We start from the raw sequence: 17553 nt of genomic DNA, 5'->3' as shown, positions 1-17553 counted from the left end.
GCACTAACACATTGTCTCTTCATGTTAGAGCTCCCTTCGTTGCCCCCCCCACCCACCCACCCACACACACATACACATACACAAGCACTTATCTGAAGGTGTCATCACCCAGTGCCAAACTTGAGGTAAAACAGGGATTTGGGAGCAAACGGAGAGGGCCGACTCCTTTTCCACATTCTTCATGAATGAATGTTTTTTAGGCCGTGAAGGATGCGTGTTGTTGGGAGATGTAGCTTCTGCAATAGAAGAAAGCTGTTTGCCGTCTGAATGTGGCTTCAGTCCAGATGTTCAGTTGTTCTGCACTTTGCCCTGTTGGGTCTCTGACTTGGCAGCAAACAGCCTTTCTCATACATTAGTTTTTTCTAGTTTCCATCCAGTCAAAGGCATTCTGGGATGTCCTAGCGCGCTGACTTATGCAGCCCGTGTCTCATGCCCAGGCGCTGATTGATGGCTTGATTATTTAAACTGTACAGCTGCACTTTAGCTCAGCGCGTGGTTGCACGGGTCAGACTGAGGCTGACCTCCGTGAGAGGCTGTAGACGTTGACACTTCATCAGGAGGAGGTGACTCAGGTCAAGATCGCCAACATCTCTGTCCAAAACAAATGAAGAGGACATTAAAATGGGAGTAGAGGCAGCTCCCCACAAAAAGCCCTAAACTGGATTTAATTATTGATCTGTTTCTGACCTTTAACCTTGCATGCCCTTTCAGTAACACCTGTAATGTAGGGTTGTGTGCTAAACCACTTCAGTGCCTTCTGATGTCCTTTTCTAAGTGTGGAATAAATAAAGTTCATTCCCAACTAAGTTGTGTTTCATCATCATCTTTAAACATTTTTTAGTTTATGATGCAAATCAGTCTTCGATGACCCCCTAATTCAGTCTAATCCTAGTCCTTGATAGCCTGGCAAGCCAGACTAAATAAATGTATTATTTAGTCTGGCCATGCTCCATTGACGGCTCTCGGTTGTGGGGCGGGTTCTACCGTTGTCTTTCAAATGATCTCCGCATTCCACTGGACAATGAATGTGACACACTCTTGTTTCACTCTGTTGCATCATCCCACCCACCAGGCATATAGAGTGCCCTGATTGGCCCACAAAGCGGATAAAGCTCTGTGATTTGTTCACTAAGCAGATAGAGCACTATGATTGGCCCACCATTATGGACCAATCACAGCTCTTTATGTGTTTGAAACCCCTATAGAGGGCTGTGATTGGCTAGCCAGAGTCCTGGTAGGAGCTGCTGAGGTTCCAATGGAGCGTGCCTAGACCAAACTTTGCAAAGCAAGAATTTGGTCTAGTTCACTAGGCTAAGTCCTTGAGACACCTCTGCACATTTTAGATGTTTCCCTGCTGAAACACACCTGGTGGCGGTTGGACTACCTGCTCGGTGTGCTCTCAAGTTTTCAGGAGGCTTTTTATCACTAAGCCTTTTGAGTTTGGGTTACTGAAGCCAAAAACTTCTCAAACATTTCCTGAGCGGTACCTCACCCTATGTGACAGGTGCTCCTAATAATCCATCATAATGAAACAAACTGGGTACACCCCAATCCAGTGTGAATAATCTGAGGTCTCGTCCACATAACAGTGGTCGTGGTGTCATCCATGGCATGACCAGTCCTCACGTGCACCAGTCTTCTTCATCTTTTACATTTTTTTATGTGCTTTCCTTTTCCCCGTTTGAGAACATGTTTTGTGTGTGTGTGTGTGTGTGGATGAGGCCTAATGTGTGGTTCATGTGTTCATGGCTGAGATCAGCATCACATTCACTGTGGATTAGACTTTTTTCTACCATTCAATTTTGAATTTGAGATCTCCTAAATGAAATTTCCTCTCAGGTTTTTTTTTTTTAACTTTTTGGTGCTCACTGGTTCTGCAGAAGCATGCCTGGTGTTGCTTTAGTGGGTGCAGTCTCTAACTAACTGGTTAACCTGTTAGTTTGATCACAAGTTCTCAAAATACTCTTTCTTTTTTCGAGAAAACACTTAGAGCCGAAACCTTTTTGGCCACCTCTGCGCTTACGCTTTGCATCAGTTTATAATAGTTAATGGACATATTATCAGATAATAAATGTATTTTGAGTACCACCAGTGGTACTTTAAATGAAGATTTAGACCTTTGGATCTAAAACAAGACTCTGTTCCTTTATCCAGCAACTTTTCCCTGCTTCTGTGGTGTAATTACCTGTGTGTCCTCCTCACGTTCTGCAGGAGCCTGATAATCACAAACTGATTCAACCCACGTGTTGTGGAGAAAAGAAACCTCTAATGCTTGCAGGGTGGTGGTGGTCTTGCTCTTGGAGCGGGTTTGAGCTGCAGACACTCACCGAAGCCACTAGATGGAGCTCTTTTGCCTGGTGAGTCTGTCGCGTGTGAGAAGCTGTGGTTAGTTTCTGGGTCCAACCGAAGGGTCCAACACAAATAGGTGTCACTCCTTATCAGACAGGAAACAGGCTGGTGGAAGGATGTTAATGCTGAAAGTTAAAACACGCGCGTCTCTCTCCGTGGATGTGTCATGGCACACATCTGACCCACTATTGCTCCATTTTCAATCCTCATCATTATAAGATTTGCCTACAGTTAGCTCACTCTTCTTTTTTAGGGAGGGGGTTATTATGTGGCACTTGATCACTTTGCCTCGTCTTCCTTGACGCGCGTGGCCATGCGCCAAGGTAAACGCGCGCCGCACTTGCCCAGCTGAAAGCTGGAGGGAGAGAGAGCATGTCCCCATGAGAAGTCCACAGTAAATTGGCACGGGCGATTCACGCGATTTAGCATCAACTTTAATTATTGCATGTATTCAGAGATAACACTTCTGTGGTTCGCCTGCAAGCTGATTTATTCAGCGTCTGACACACACCACAACCAACATTCATTCAGAGAGATGTGGGAGCATATGCACACCCTAATCCACCCAGAGTCAAAAATGCAACCCATACGATTGCTTATCATTCAGATCCTTTTGCCGTCCTTCTGTGGATCTCTGAGGTCATCAAATCAAATCACGTTTATTTAGCCTATAGCGAAGTGCTGAACATAAAAAAAACAATCCATAAAAATCTGGCATAAGAAAAACCAGGACTACCAAGTCATCAAGGAATAGTAAAAGCTCTCGAGTGAAATAGAAGTTTTCACTAACTTTAAAAAAATGGCAACAGATGACGCCTGCCTGATGGAGATAGCCAACGCATTCCAGAGTCGGTGCTGCCTGCCACAGAGAAAGATCTAAACCCTCTTTTCTGTAGCCTTGCCCTAGGTACACTCAGCCTGCTGGTCAGCCGAACGCAATCCACGAGATGGAACGGTGCGCTGATGCATCCATCTGGTTGCACTTTCATGCTTCTTACCTCTTGCCATGCCGCATGTGCCCCAAAACGGAACCGTCCGCATCTGCAGAACTAATCTGAAGGCCGGGGGACTGAAGAGCAGAAGGTGGGACGGTGACCCCACATTAACCCCAGGATGAGCGGAACCACAGCATTTGAGACGCACAAGTGTGTCATCTTGGTGGACGCGTCAGGGTGCCATCAGATGTTCCTTCATGCAACCAGATTTTGAAGTTGTTTTATTTGAGTTGGTATTTTGGGAATAATAGAAATTATTAAACATATGAAGTAATGATCAATCACAGCAGGCTGCGCTTTCATGGGACGCGTGTCATAACGGGGAGGCTGTGCCATTCGTCATGGCTAATGAGATGCACCCCTGTGCTCTCGTGAAAATGGGCTTTTCTTCATACTAGTCTTACTTTGTTAATCAATATTTGACTGAAACGTGACTGGGAATACGTTTTATTTATCCCCGTGCCTTCATAAAATAATTGCGTAAAAATAGTAACATGGCTGACTAGATTGCGCATATTGTTAAAAAGATCATTCACATTTTATTTTGATGTCTCGGTGAGTCTCGGGAGAGGGGCTGCTGAGCTGCACAGCGGGCAGAGAGGGACAGAGGCAGAGAAGGCAGCCTGCAAAAGGAAGCACGACTCGCTTATCGCGTCATTCTGGGTTTAGGCGTTGAGCAGGAAGCAGCCTTTCCTCTTGGATTGTCGCCGTATAGGAACAAACACACATTTTTGTCTTTGCTCAATGCACCCCTCGGCACAGAACACGCGGAAGCCAGTCAGAAGGAAAAATGCCTCCTTCGATGGAGATAGCTGTTCTGCTTCTCGGCGTCTTGGCTTTGGAGACGCGCAGGAGTGCCAGCGCGCTGCACATCCAACAGGCGTTCACGTCTCCAAACCACACCAATAACTTCGTAGTGGACCCGGTGTCCAGGAAGGTCTACCTGGCTACAGTGAACACGGTCTACCAGCTCAACGGGACCCTGAGTTTGGAGGTGGAACAGAGGACAGGACCGGTGGAGGACAACCTGTTGTGCCATGCGCCACAGCTGCCTCAGGCTCCGTGCGAGCATCCCAAATCCCTCACCGACAACTACAATAAGCTGCTGGAGCTGGACCGGGAGCAGGGGGTGGTGGTGGTGTGTGGATCCGTGTATCAGGGCTTCTGCGAGCTGAGGAAAATGGGGAATGTTTCCGAGATAGCGGTGGAGTTCCCACCCCAAGGAGAAAAGACAGTTTTCCCCAGCATGCTCAACATCGCTGCCAACCACCCGAACGCGTCCACAGTCGGGCTCATCTTCAGGAGCCACGGGGGAAACACCCGGCTCCTGGTTGGGGCCACCTACACCGGAGCTGGGACCCAATTCTTCCCCAAAAACCACAGCAAGGAAGACTTACGTTTTGAGAACACGCCTGAGATCGCCATCCGCTCCTTAAACATCAAGGATTTATCCAGACTTTTCACCTATGACATCAACCCGTCAGAGGATAACGTGTTCAAGATCAAACAAGAGGTCAAACCCAAAAACAAGCTGAACTTCGTCCACGCATTCATCCAGAAGACTTATTCATACATTGCCTTTAATAATGATGCAAAAATGGGTCACAAGGAGAGCCAGCCCAACAGCATGCTCTCCAGGATCTGTCTGGATACCGAGAGCCGCCGAAAGTCCAGCGGGCCGGACAGCAGGAAGCTCACCGAGTCCTACATCCAGATGCCTTTACAGTGCGGCTCCAACGGGGACATTTACAACCGGCTGCTGTCCGTGTACCCGGCCGAGATCCAGGCGGGGCCCGGGAGGGGCCCGGAGTCATACCTGTTCGGAGTGTTCTCCAAAGCGGACAGAGAGTCTGCTTTGTGCGCGTTCAGGTTCAGAGACATAGAAGAGGAGATCCGACAGGCGCGCAGGAATTGCTCCAACTCCCCCAGCAGCGACGTCCAGGTCCTGGACAGTGTGATCCAGGGCTCCGGGGCCGCCTGCATCCAGAAGGGGAACCTGGTGGTGAGGACCTAAAAACATCTCATTTCTTCTAAACACAGAAAAAAACAAGTCCTAAATCGCCACAAGCCAAAGAAGCAATTCCAATAAAAATATAATTAATTTTGTTGTTTTCCATATTATTTATTTCTCAGTAATGCAACATTTTTACATTATGTTCTGACTTTGATAAATCTTTAATCATGGCTGCTGGTGGTGTTTATTTATCCCAAAAATGTCCAGTCTCATGACTCAGAGCTGATTATTTCTCTTCAAAGGAGTAAAAGTCATTAAAGATCCACTTGGAAGGCTGTGGGAAAGTCCAGACTCTTCTCATGTCTTCATCATCATCATCATCATCATCATCGTGTCTGATCATAACTGGACAAAGACTTATTAGTTTACTCTATCCTTCTGTTATTGGGTTTGTGTTGCTAAGTATAACCCAACCACAGATTTGCTACATTTGGACAAATGGCTGCTTTGTTGCCATCACGTGGTCAGATATCTTCACATACCAGACTGGTTATGCCTTTTACTATTTTATATATTTGCCCTCTGCATGGTTGCTGTCTGATAATGAAAGCATGGAGACAGTAAAACTGCGGTTTTATTAATGTTGGTGCTACTAAACCCGTGAGGTCAAGAGACGGATCACGGCCTCTGCTGTGCCGCCAGGTCAGAGAGTATTCCCTCCTTGTTGTCTGTGGCTGCAGGGCAGCTCCTCCCATCACCAGATTCCTGAATAGGCCTATCATCCCAACTGGCATCCCATTATAGACCAGTTTTCAGTTCAAAAACACTTAGAGCTGGGTTGTTTTTTTGTTCCTGCTCGTGATGTTAAACAAAACTACCACTCACAAGAAAACTTCTGTCTCTTTGTTGCTGCATTTAGCAACAGTGAACACATGATTTAGTTGTTTTTTTACTTTACTTTTTATTATTTCTTTTGCAGTTGACAGTTTGAAGGCCGCCACCGAGGGAAAGTCAGACACAATTTATGATAAGAGCGATGAGTCTGTGAGCAGAAGGGCCCGTGGGAAACGGCTCCACAAATATCCACTATGCCTAATTCTTTCTCTTTCTTTTTTTTCCTTCCTTGTGCGTGCACGTGCTCTAAAATATTCCGAGAACTCCCAGTAGATCCTGGTGCTCATCCAAGCGTGGCACTAATGTTTTATCACTGCTCACCGAGGATTTGACAAAAGCAAAGTCTTATGAGTGTTGAAGACCATTGTAATCCCTTTTCAAGTATTCAGTGACCAGGCTAAAAGTCATTTAGAAGAATGAGCAGCAGCGGCGTGATGGCTCCAATCACACACTTCTTGTTTTCAGGACACATTAATCACACGCTGCTCTTGTTGTGCTTTAACCTGTCCTGTCTTTAATCCGACTGAAGACTGAGCTCTCTTTGATTTTGCCTTCCAGTTGCAGCCCGAGCAGCTGGACTGTGGCGCGGCCCACCTGCAGCATCCTTTGGCTCTACAGAGGCCCCTGAGGGCCAGTCCTCTCTATGAAAACCAGGGCCTGACTTCAGTTTCAGTTGACAGCGTCCACAACCACACTGTGGTTTTTCTGGGAACCAGTAATGGACGGCTTTGCAAGGTGAGACCTGCAGCGATACCGTAATCGTACACAACTCTTTGTGATTGAGAGCCAAACTGTCCTCGGGTCATAACATTGTTGGTGTGTAATAAGGTCTCCTCTGTATGGAATTAATCTTTTTAATGTGATTGAGCCCTGGAGGCTGGAAAAGCTGGAACAATCAGAGTTACACACGGCTTCTGTGTCTGCTGAGAGTAAACCAACGCTAGGTGTGTGATGAAACACTTACAGCCGCTTCAGGACAAGCAGGAATGTCTGCTTTCATCTTAGCTTCTGTCGTCGCTCGGCCCTTTCTTCTCCTCTTTGGTTCATTCGTCCGTGGGTCATCCCTAAGTAGCCCTCATCATGTGCTCTAATGCTCCTCAGACCTGCTTTTTGTCTCAGGGATCAACAGAGAGCTCTTTAACGAGACTTGTAGAAGACACATGACTCAGCACTCCCATGTGTCGGTCCATGAGCGACCTCTGCTTTTAAAAACATCTGCAGATGGTCCGCCTTGTGAAAACTTTTCCTGTGCAATTAACAGCATTCCTTAATTCTTGTCTCAGCCACATTCCTGGTCACCCCTGACCGAGCTCCCTGCAACAAGCTGCTCTACAGCCGTGTGTGTGTGTGTGTGTTTTAGCATCAGCCTGGTACCTTTTTACAACATGAAAACTTCGCTGCTGCAGGGATTTTTAGCCTCTAAAAGAGCTCATTGTTGTGCTCCCTGAGATGAAGGCTCTGCTCTGGCCCCAGCTGAGCGTGCTGTAATTGTTTTTGGGATGGTTTGCTGTGCAGCAGATGCACCACATTGGTTAGGATGGCGTAAGCAGCAGCGGGGTTGACAGTGTTTATGTGTCTGTCGGCTTGATTGTAGGTTTGCCTGTGTTCTGAGGTGTTTGACTTTGTCTGCAGGCCAATGCTTGTGGCTTAGTGATTCCATGTGTTTACTCAAATGAATTTATACACTGAGATTATATGCTGTGTTTGTGTGTGTGTGTGTGTGTGTGTGTGTGTGTGTGTGTGTGTGTGAGTGAGTGACCTTGGGTAACAACTTGTTTTGTGCTTTTGGCTGCATGCAGCCCTCATTGTTTGTCTGTGTATCTGTGTGTGGGGTGGTGATTGGGAGTGTGTGTGTGTGTGTGTGTGTGTGTGCCTGGAGGATAGAGCTGTTACAGAGGTTAATGGTGCTGTTAGTGTGTGTAATGTGATTCTGACTGTGAGTTTGGCTCAGTGGAAACACAGGGGAGCAGTGGTTCAGATTAAGTTAGACCTCTTTTACTGTCTTTCAGAGAGCCCTCAGTGAAGTAATTTGTAATTACATGCATTTTTTTAATGAAGTCTCTCCCTACCCCATTACATTACAGCTGACTTCCATTTTCAGCGTCTGGCAGCGCCAGACTTTATCTCACGCACTCACATCCAAATTTCGCTCCCTCCATCTCTTGCTTCATCAGCCCGCTGTCCTCCCACTTAGCTCTGCTTTTATTTCACCTCAAAAGTAAAAAAAGAAGAAAAAAGCCTTTGATTCACTCTGCAAACAGACTTTATCTCTTTGTCTCCCTTCTTTCTGTGCAGCCACACCTTCACCCATCTTTATTCTTTGTATTTTGCATCAAGACAAACAGCAGCTGAGCACTCCGTGGTTGAATGGGGCCTTTCATCTGCATGAAGATAGACAGAGAATGAAGTCAGAGCAACCTGCTGGTACAGCAGGTGTTTTGTTGGCTGACCGCTTTGTGCCATAGATCACCTCACACTCCTCCTCCTCCCAGCTCCTTTTCTTCTCCCCCGTCCAGGTGTGTGGGCTGCTGTTGACTTGCTCCTCACGGTATCACCCTGCATGTGCTCTCCTGGTCGCAGGGGTTGGGGTTGAGGACACAACGCAGCTGCTCACTGTCTCCACTGAGTGTGTGTACATGTATTCTGGTGGAGGGCGTTATACAAAATAAAAAACTAACGACTGCAATATTTGAAAACAGATTTGTTAAGCTTCTGCCTGCTCTGGTTTAACATTAACCAGCAGGTCTCAGTCTGGCTGATTGGTTTGTTCATGTGTGTTTTATTTGTTTAACAGTGTGTGTGTGTGTGTGTGTGTGTGTGTGTGTGTGTGTCCTATGGATGAAGAAATGATACAGCCCAGATGCCAGTCAGTGTGCCAGTTCTTCAGGATGACAGGATGTCCAAAACAGACCCAACAAATCGTAGAAATAAGAGCTTGGACTGTTTGCATGAGAGGAAGTCTCACTCAGCACTGTTTGTTTTTCCTACAGAGCTGTGTGTGTGTGTGTGTGTGTGTGTGTGTGTGTGTGTGTGTGTGTGTGTGTGTGTGTGTGTGCGCGCATGCGTTTGCTCATACGTGAGAACGTGTCACCATTTTATTATCCGGAGCTGTAGGAAGGCCACTGTGCAGATAAATTGCTGCTCAGCAAAAGTGAGATTAGGCTCAGTGTTTGAACAAACAACCTCCCAGAGTGTGTTGGAGAGTGTGTACCGCTAGAACATGTTTAGGAATGAACCAAAATCACTTTACTTAATCTTGTTGCTTGAGCCACAGAACTACAAAATCTGCTCTCCTTTTGAGCATAAAGATATTTTTTGGCCGTATTAGATGTGAGTTTCCATTTAAAAGCAAAAATAAATAAATAAATAAATAAAAACTTTTATTTAAAAACCAAATGTAGTCTTTTATTCATCCATCCATTGTCTGAACACGCTTTGTCCACGTAGGGTTGCGGGGGGGATGGGGGGGGGGGGGGGGGGGGGGGGGGGCTGGTGCCCATCTCCAGTGGACAATGGGCAATCAGTCGAGGTAGACCCTGGACAGAGAGCCAGTTAGTCTTTCTTTCTTTTATTTATTTATTTATTTATTTATTTATTATTTTTGACTAATTGAGTTTAGGACACTGTTGAGCTAATGGCTAGTCAGACTGTCAGGACCAGATTGGACTGCAGCTGTCTAAAAGCTCTGGTACCAGAATTTTCATACAGACATGTTGGAGGTTAAAGTTATTCAAAGGTGGCAGATGAAACATTGGATTATCAGTCCTTTAGAATGGAACGCAAACTATTACAAGCTTTCTGAAATGGGCAGGAGTTTCCTTATTTGTTTTATTTTTGGACAGAAACACTTCAGAATGGCTGAATAACAACACGTGGATCAGTTTGGTGCTATTATGTTCCCGTCATGAATCTACAATTTAAATTTTCCCTTCTAGCTCCATTATCGTTCTGTTACTGAAGTCTTATAGAAATGAGTTCCTATAGGTAGAAACGTCCTCTTTCCAAAATCCCTGAAGGTTTCATCTATAACATCAAATCCGTTTGTGCCGAAAAAGACGAGATTAATTAAAACTTTGATGTGATTCCTTTAATTTTGCCTATTTTTACAGTAATTTGTCTCTGTTGCTTACAGCTGACCCTCCTGCTGAACATGACCTTGGCCTATCAGAGGACACTAAAGCTGCCAGCCAGCGAAGCGGTCCACCACATCATGACCTTCGACCCCAACGACAGCAACTTTCTTTATGTCATGACCTCTCACCACGTAAGAACAAAGCTACACAGACAAGGCTTCTGTTGTTTGATGTGTGCAGCTCCTCTGCACAGATTTACTGAGTCAGACTCAGTAATCCACAGGAACCACAATCAGAACACATTTACTTGTATCCAGCAGATCTTCCACACCTTTGTTTAGCAAACACAGCAGCATCTGTGGTAAAGCGCAGAGGCTCTGTAGATTTCACACCGGCATTTCAAAACTGCTCTGCTCACAGCAGCATGCACCTGCTCCTCCAGCACCAGTGCATCTCAGTAGATGACCAAGATCTGATCCAGAAACACACTGATGAGCAGCCGAGTTTCGAACCTGCAACCTTCGTGTTGCGAGGCAACAGTGCTATCAACTGCGCCACCATGCAGGCACCGCCCTTTATCATCAGCTTTAATTTTAATTTATTCAGTAAGACCTCTGTGCCTCTTGGCGTGCTATGCATGCTGCAATTCCCTTCAGAGTCTCAAAAAATGACAGAAATGCAACCCTGCAATCCACACGTGTGTTGTTGGTGCCATGGGAGTGAAGGATGCTTCCAGTTTGCCATGGCCTGGTTAAAAAAGAAAAATGAAGCACAAAGCCACTTACTGCCCACAGCACTTGCTTGCACTACTAACAGCAACATTATTTCTCAGACAACAGCAGCAACAATAAGTGATTTCTGCCTCTGGAATGTAAAAGCAGGTATATTGTTTCGTTCAAATCAGCAGTTTGTATATTTTAAATACACTGTGGGGAATACAGACAGATTTTTAATGCGCATGAACACTAAAAAACAGCCTGGTCTGCCAGACTCGTCCTCTGTTTAATTCTGCACAGAGAAAGAGTCTGGTAACACACACGCAGAGAGGCATATGAGGGGCGGGACTAGGCAGCCCAAAAATAACCAATCACAAAAAAGACGGAAATGCTGACTGTACCACGCAACGCTGTCGTTTTTTATCTGTAGTAAAAAAGGGAGTCTGGCAGCGACGCAAACATCTTTTTTTTTTTTAGAAGAAAGACTTTTAGTGCTTCTACTTGTTGTTTTAAAGACATTCAAGTCATTTAGAACAGAGGAATGAGCCGCAGCGATCTTCGCTGCTGTCTTCATTGCTTATGAGAAACTGAGCGTTGCTGTGTGTGGCGTCCGCGACGCTGTAGTTTTTTTAGCTAAAGTCAAATATGGCGTCTGGTGACAGTGCAAACATTTTTCTTTATAAGAAAGTCTTTTAGCGCTTCTACTTGTTGTTGTTTTAAAGACGTGCCCAAGTCATTTAGAGCAGAGGAAAGAGCCGCAGCAAACTCCGCTTCAGTCGCCATGTTTATGACAAACTCGGAGTTGTGGTGTGTGACGTACGATACTCAGCGCTGATTGGCTCGGATAGAATTCTCAGGGGGTGGGGTTATTTGAATAGGAGAGTTCCCAGACCCTTTCTCTGAGCAGAATTAAACAGAGGAGGAGTCTGGCAGGCCAGGCTAAATGACCACTATTTTATGCTCACCAACTTCCTATTTGGACATCTGGGCTCCTCTAGCAGCTCTTCTATACTTTTATAGCAGCGCTGATCATGTGGCTGATCAATCCAGCAAAAACAGGTTCAGTTAGATTAGATGTGATTTAAATGATTGTCTGAATGTTACAGAGGTATTTACACTGGTAACACTTTACAATAAGGGTCCCTTTAATAATGTTATTATTAAGCATTAATTAACTATTAAATAAAGTATTAATTATTTAACCATATTATATAATGTATTACTAAATAGACACCCCCCTGACCCTTTGTCCTTACCTTAAGGACACTTAATAGTAGGACTGGGCGATATGGCCTAAAATCCATATCACGATATATTGAGGATTTCACCTTGATAAAGATAAATGGACGACAACTACAGGTATGCACAGAAACAAAAGTTGTCCACTAAATGGGGCTGTCACGCGTATTACCTTAAATTTTTACATGACTCAAGGTGGTACAGCTTTTTAAAGGGACATGAACGTTGCCAGCCTACACACGTTTTCATTTTTTATTATTTAATTTATTGACATGGGAATAATGATGTCGATAAGAGTCAGAAGTTGCATTGTTGGTTCAACAATGCAGTTAGAAAAGCAACAGAGCAAGAACATACCAAAGATATTTAAAGAGTCAGAAATTCGATAACGATAAGTTTTTGATTCATCGCCCAACTCTACTTTACAATATCATGAACGTTAATAAAGGGAGCATTGGTTTATTAATGCTTAATAATTCACTAAGTTATGTTAATAAAGGGACCCTTATTGTAAAGTGTTACCATTTATTCCTCAAATTAAATGGGCCTTTGTATTTTATGATAGTCTATGCTGATTCTAGAGTGATGAATGACATTTCAGTCTTGTAACCTGAACTCTACCTCCTGACTGGTGTCTGCAGTCTCCTGAAAAAGTGAGCTCTGTAAAGTTTTCCCAACTCGATAAGGAATCTGGTTTCAAAATTGTGATTTTGATGTTGGCCAAAATAATTAGTTATGCTTTTTTCTGACATTGAGCGGCATCAGCTCTGACACTGACCTGTGATAAATGCATTTATTGTTAATCCTAATTAGACATAAAATCAATGCAGTAATTAATGACTGCATATTATTACTGTTCCAGAGTTTTTACCAGTTGTGAACGGTTATATCAGAGCTGCTACCTGCGTGAATCGCTGCAGAAAGGTTGACTGTTTTGCCAAAACAATAAAGACTGTTAAGCTCCAAAAAAGGACTTCAGAGAGAAGCAACAGATCTGAGAAGGAAAACGATGAGACGTGTGGGGTTTTAGTTCATCCACCTGTTTCATAATTGATGATTTTCTCATGTCTCATGAAAGAAAAGTCCTGTTTTCATCTTTGTGACACTGTGGTTTTGTTATTGGTGATGGGCAGATGCTGAGGGTCAAAGTGGCTGAATGTGACCAGTGGAAGAGTTGCAGCAGCTGTTTGGGAGCGGGCGACGCCCACTGTGGGTGGTGCACTTTAGAGAACAGGTGAGATCCCCCACCTCCTCCCCGGTTTCTGCCTGTGTGTCTATACATGTTCTGACTTGTATCATTTTCTTCCTTCATCTAATCAAATGAGCATCTGCTTTGTTGCCACACTCAAGCCACATGTGTTCTGATGTAATCAGAAAGCAGGACCCAGATTGTGGAAGTGTTCACTTCCTCTGCTGTCTGTTTCAGAGTCGAGCTGCTTATATCAGCGAATGACTCGGCTTAATAGGAATTTCAGATCTGTAGAAGATAAGATCGATCGTACAGTAAAATCATGTCTGCTTGTCGCTGTGATGCTTTAAGCGTTTGACTCAGTAAAACCACAGATTTTTGCTTTGTCGCTCTCAGGTTAAAACGCCACCCTGCTGACTAAGTGCTGGCAGTAGCGGAGTGTGTTTTGGGCCGGAGAGGCTGTTGCTGGATCGGTATTGATTTGCTTTTCATTGGGCTTCAGACGTGGGAGGAACATCACTGTTTGGAGCGGCACCCTGGCTCTGTGGCTGTGAGGGGTGGGAGTGACAGGCTGGGAGCGCCCAGCGAGCAGTGACTTGGCTGGAGGGGAGCTGTGAGCGGGTGAACGTACACTGTGATTAATGTGGCTCTGCCAGGACTGGCTCTCTGCTGTTTGCTCGCTTTCGGGGAGAATATGTGCACCGTTGAGTTGTGTGTGTGTGTGTGTGTGTGTGTGATTTGCTTGGTTGCTTGGTGATTAAAGCAGATCAGACATGATAGTGAGTTTTGTGATGAACTGAGCTGCAGCTCTGGAGGCTTCTGGTATTGCCAGAGGCCATTCAGTGCAGGGAGAGTGGAAATGATGAGTGTATGTGGTCACACTATCTGACTGTCATCTCCTTGTCTCCTCTCCTTATTTATCTATCTGTTGTCTCTTTATCCCAGTCCCTTTCGCGCTTCGATGCGCTCTGTGATTCTCCCTGTCTTCCATTTCTTGCCCTTGGATTCTCCAGTAGCTCAGAGAATTTCGGCTCCTATCTCTCGTCTTATCCTCCCCCCAGTGCCCTCTTCCCCATCGCTATCCCTCCACAAAGGAGTGTTGATTGTGATGATGACGGTGGTGGGAGGAGGGAGAGAGAGAGCACACTGGCTCTTTTTACCAGAAAATGTCAAAGTGTGTAAGGCTGCATGTGAGTGTTGGTGTGAGTGTGTGTTGTTCTCTGGCTCTTGGAGGCCAGGGAGCTGATGTCATGAATGTTTTGGTGTGTTTGATGAGCTGTTGTGCCCGGCCAGCCAGCCTGCCGGCCGCTGGGTTGGCCGCCTGTACTCAGGGCCTGGGGGTGGGGGGTGGGGGGGGGGGGGGTAGTGTGGGGGTGGATGCTCTCTTCCATCACTTCACTGTCTGATTTAACTACAGACACTGGAGAAAAGAGCCAGTAGATCTCACAATCTGTGAAGCCACCACAGTCTCTGTGGGGGCCTTTTTGATTTTATGCACAGCTCTGACGTCTCCCAGCATGTCTACATGTAGCGAGGGAGCAAGAAGACATGTCTGCTCACTTGTTGGAGACTGCATTGTTGTCAGAAAGTGAGAGCTACCTCCACTTCCCGAGATAAAGCATGGTCCTTGATCACTCCTTTTGATGCCGGCGCTGGTTTAATCTGCCACATGTCACAAGAAAGCACTTAAATATCGCTATCTGAATCAAATTATGCATGACATGTCATCGTAGCCATTCACAAATGATCATGCTTATCTGCATGTTTTTAATCACAGCGACTGTGTTGTGTGTGTGTGTGTGTGTGTGTGTGTGTGTGTGTGTGTGTGTGTGTGTGTGTGTGTGTGTGTGTGTGTGTGTGTGTGTGTGTGTGTGTGTGTGTGTGTGTGTGTGTGTGTGTACTTTAGGAGCTCATATTTTAATGACCAGACTGGAGAAACCCGTGAAGACAAACAAGACACAGTATGGTGCTTTAAAGTTTTTATTATGAAACACACAGGAATGTTACCAGTCTGAAGGACGGGCTGTAGCAGAGGCTTGGTCAGGAGGAGAGAGAGGGGGTCAGAGCTGGGGAGATCAGAGATGTTCCAAAAAGGGGCAGGCAAGAGGCAGAATCCAGGATCCAGGTCCAAGGTCAGAAATCCAGGTAATCAGATGCACGAGATAATCCAGGCAGGGTGCAGGCAAAGGGGGGTAATCCAAAGGTCCAGAACAGGATCGAGATGTGAGAGCAGAGGGCCAAGAGTGCTGGAGAATCTTCTGGCAAATGCTTTCAATAATCTGGCGCTGGTTTGGTGTTGGTCCTGGTGATCTATAGGGAGCGTTGCAGGTGGAGCTGATGAGGAGTTAATGTGAGGCAGGTGGTTTGGATGAGGTTGATGGTGAGCTGGTTGTGGTTGCTGGGGAAACGGGGCTTGGCTGGAGCAGGGGCAAGGCGCATATGTTCTGCTGCTGTTTAACAGCCTCGCTGGCTTCCCACCTCATCACACACTTAGGGGGTGATGAGTTTTCACAGGTCATATTTTAGCTGCACACGTTGACTCTGTTTATTTTAAGGAGCTTTTTGAAAAGCTTTAAAGTCAGCAGAGAGCAGCGAGGAAGAGGAGCTGTGTGTGTGTGCGTGCGTGTGTGTGTGTGTGTGTTATTACTGTATTTTATTGCATGAGCATTAGTCTTTCGGGAAGATGTGAAGTACTTTGAATTAATTTCTTCACAGTGCAGCATTTGATCAAATCGCTGTTTGAATTAGCAGGGAAGGTATGAATACATTTTAGGGATATTTCTTTTTCTTTTTTTAAATTAGAGACGTGGAAAAACACAATAAACTGAGTGAGTTGTGTGCGTGTGTGTGTTTGCTCACAGTTTGTTGATGTTCACCTGCGAGTGGCTGTTTTCTTCTTTTGAGATGTAAGATGAAATTTCCTGGATGCCTGCTTCAGTTTCCTCCAATTAGGAGGAATTCAGCACTAAAAAGATGAAATCTAGTCCTCGCTGGACGAGCCAAATACATTCATCCAGACTGAAAACAAGGAAAGCTGTCACAGTTCTTAGAAATGGCTAAATAAAAAAATCATCTTGGTTAGAACTTTGAGGTCAACTTACATCTTTCTTCTGTTGAAAAGTGGGTCACATTTGGATTTTAGTGATGCTCTCCCATAATTAGAAACATGCTTGTTGGGTTGGGTATGAATGGGCTGCAGGTGTAAGCGGGTGGAATAGTCTGTCTTACTGTGTCCGTCCTGAAGGATTCTGGCTGGATGCAGCTTTCTGTAATTTGTGACCAAAAACATGTCTGCGTGCTATTTTCTATACCTGCTTGATGCTGATCAGGGGCCATTGGCTGATGGCTAATCTAGAGTCACTAATTAACCCAACATGCATGTTTGTAGCCTGTGGGAGGAACCCAGACTGCCTGGAGAAAACCCATGCATGCACAAAGAGTACATGCTAAACATGCACATGGAGAAGTCCCAGGTGGGAGCTGAACCCCTGACCTCCTAGCTGGGAAGCGGCACTGCCCCCCCCCCCCCCCCCCCACACACACACACAAAAGTCTCAGCAAGGCTGTAAATTGCCATAACTATATCAACATGCTCCTATTATAATTGTTATTCCTGCCCACCATCATAAAAGAGGAACATGTAACCTGATTTAGTACAAACGACACAACTGTGCCGAATGTTTAGGAGATTGTTGCTTTGATATCTTTGCACCGTTATTAAAAGCTGTGCTAAATTCCCAGTCGTTCTTACAAAATAGCAAAAAACCTTTCAAAATGGAATTTTAATCAGAAACTCCACAAGAATTAATAATCAGACTGTCTATTTTTAACTATGTTTTAGTGGTGCTGTTGGGAGTTTCATCAGCTTTAATTTGTTTGTGTCTGGTTTTTTCCCCCCGTTGCTTTGAGACCCGTCATTTTTTATTTTTAGCGGAGCAGCAGACCTCACGGCCTTTATGGGTCCCTGAGTGATGGAGGGGCTGAGAATGTGGACTTTCCCTAAACACAAACACTCGCAGGCAGACAGACACACACTGTGTTTTAAAACAACTATGAAAGTGTGAACAGAAAGTGGGATGTGCCAAACTCATTATGTGGCCTGTAAATGGTGCCTCTTCGGATCCTCCTTACTCTGAGGTCACTT

The 17553-nt window shown here is 45.3% G+C and overlaps 1 protein-coding gene across 2 annotated transcripts in view; it reads left to right on the top strand.

Annotated features, from left to right (window-relative positions):
• Positions 1-3909: 3909 nt before the first annotated feature.
• Positions 3910-17553, top strand: part of plxnd1 (plexin D1) — a 77486-nt gene continuing 63842 nt past the window's right edge. For both annotated transcript variants that reach the window (XM_054746113.2, XM_054746112.2), the window contains exons 1-4: positions 3910-5346; positions 6751-6927; positions 10325-10456; positions 13354-13454. In XM_054746113.2, the coding sequence (XP_054602088.2) occupies positions 4135-5346; positions 6751-6927; positions 10325-10456; positions 13354-13454 (1622 nt within the window). In that variant the 5' untranslated portion in view covers positions 3910-4134. The remainder of the gene's footprint in view (positions 5347-6750; positions 6928-10324; positions 10457-13353; positions 13455-17553) is intronic.

This window comes from Nothobranchius furzeri, chromosome 15, assembly GCF_043380555.1.
Source record: "Nothobranchius furzeri strain GRZ-AD chromosome 15, NfurGRZ-RIMD1, whole genome shotgun sequence".
In the NCBI taxonomy this organism is placed as follows: domain Eukaryota; kingdom Metazoa; phylum Chordata; class Actinopteri; order Cyprinodontiformes; family Nothobranchiidae; genus Nothobranchius; species Nothobranchius furzeri.
Note: the sequence above shows the minus strand (reverse complement) of the source record. Positions and strands in the feature narration are given on the sequence as shown.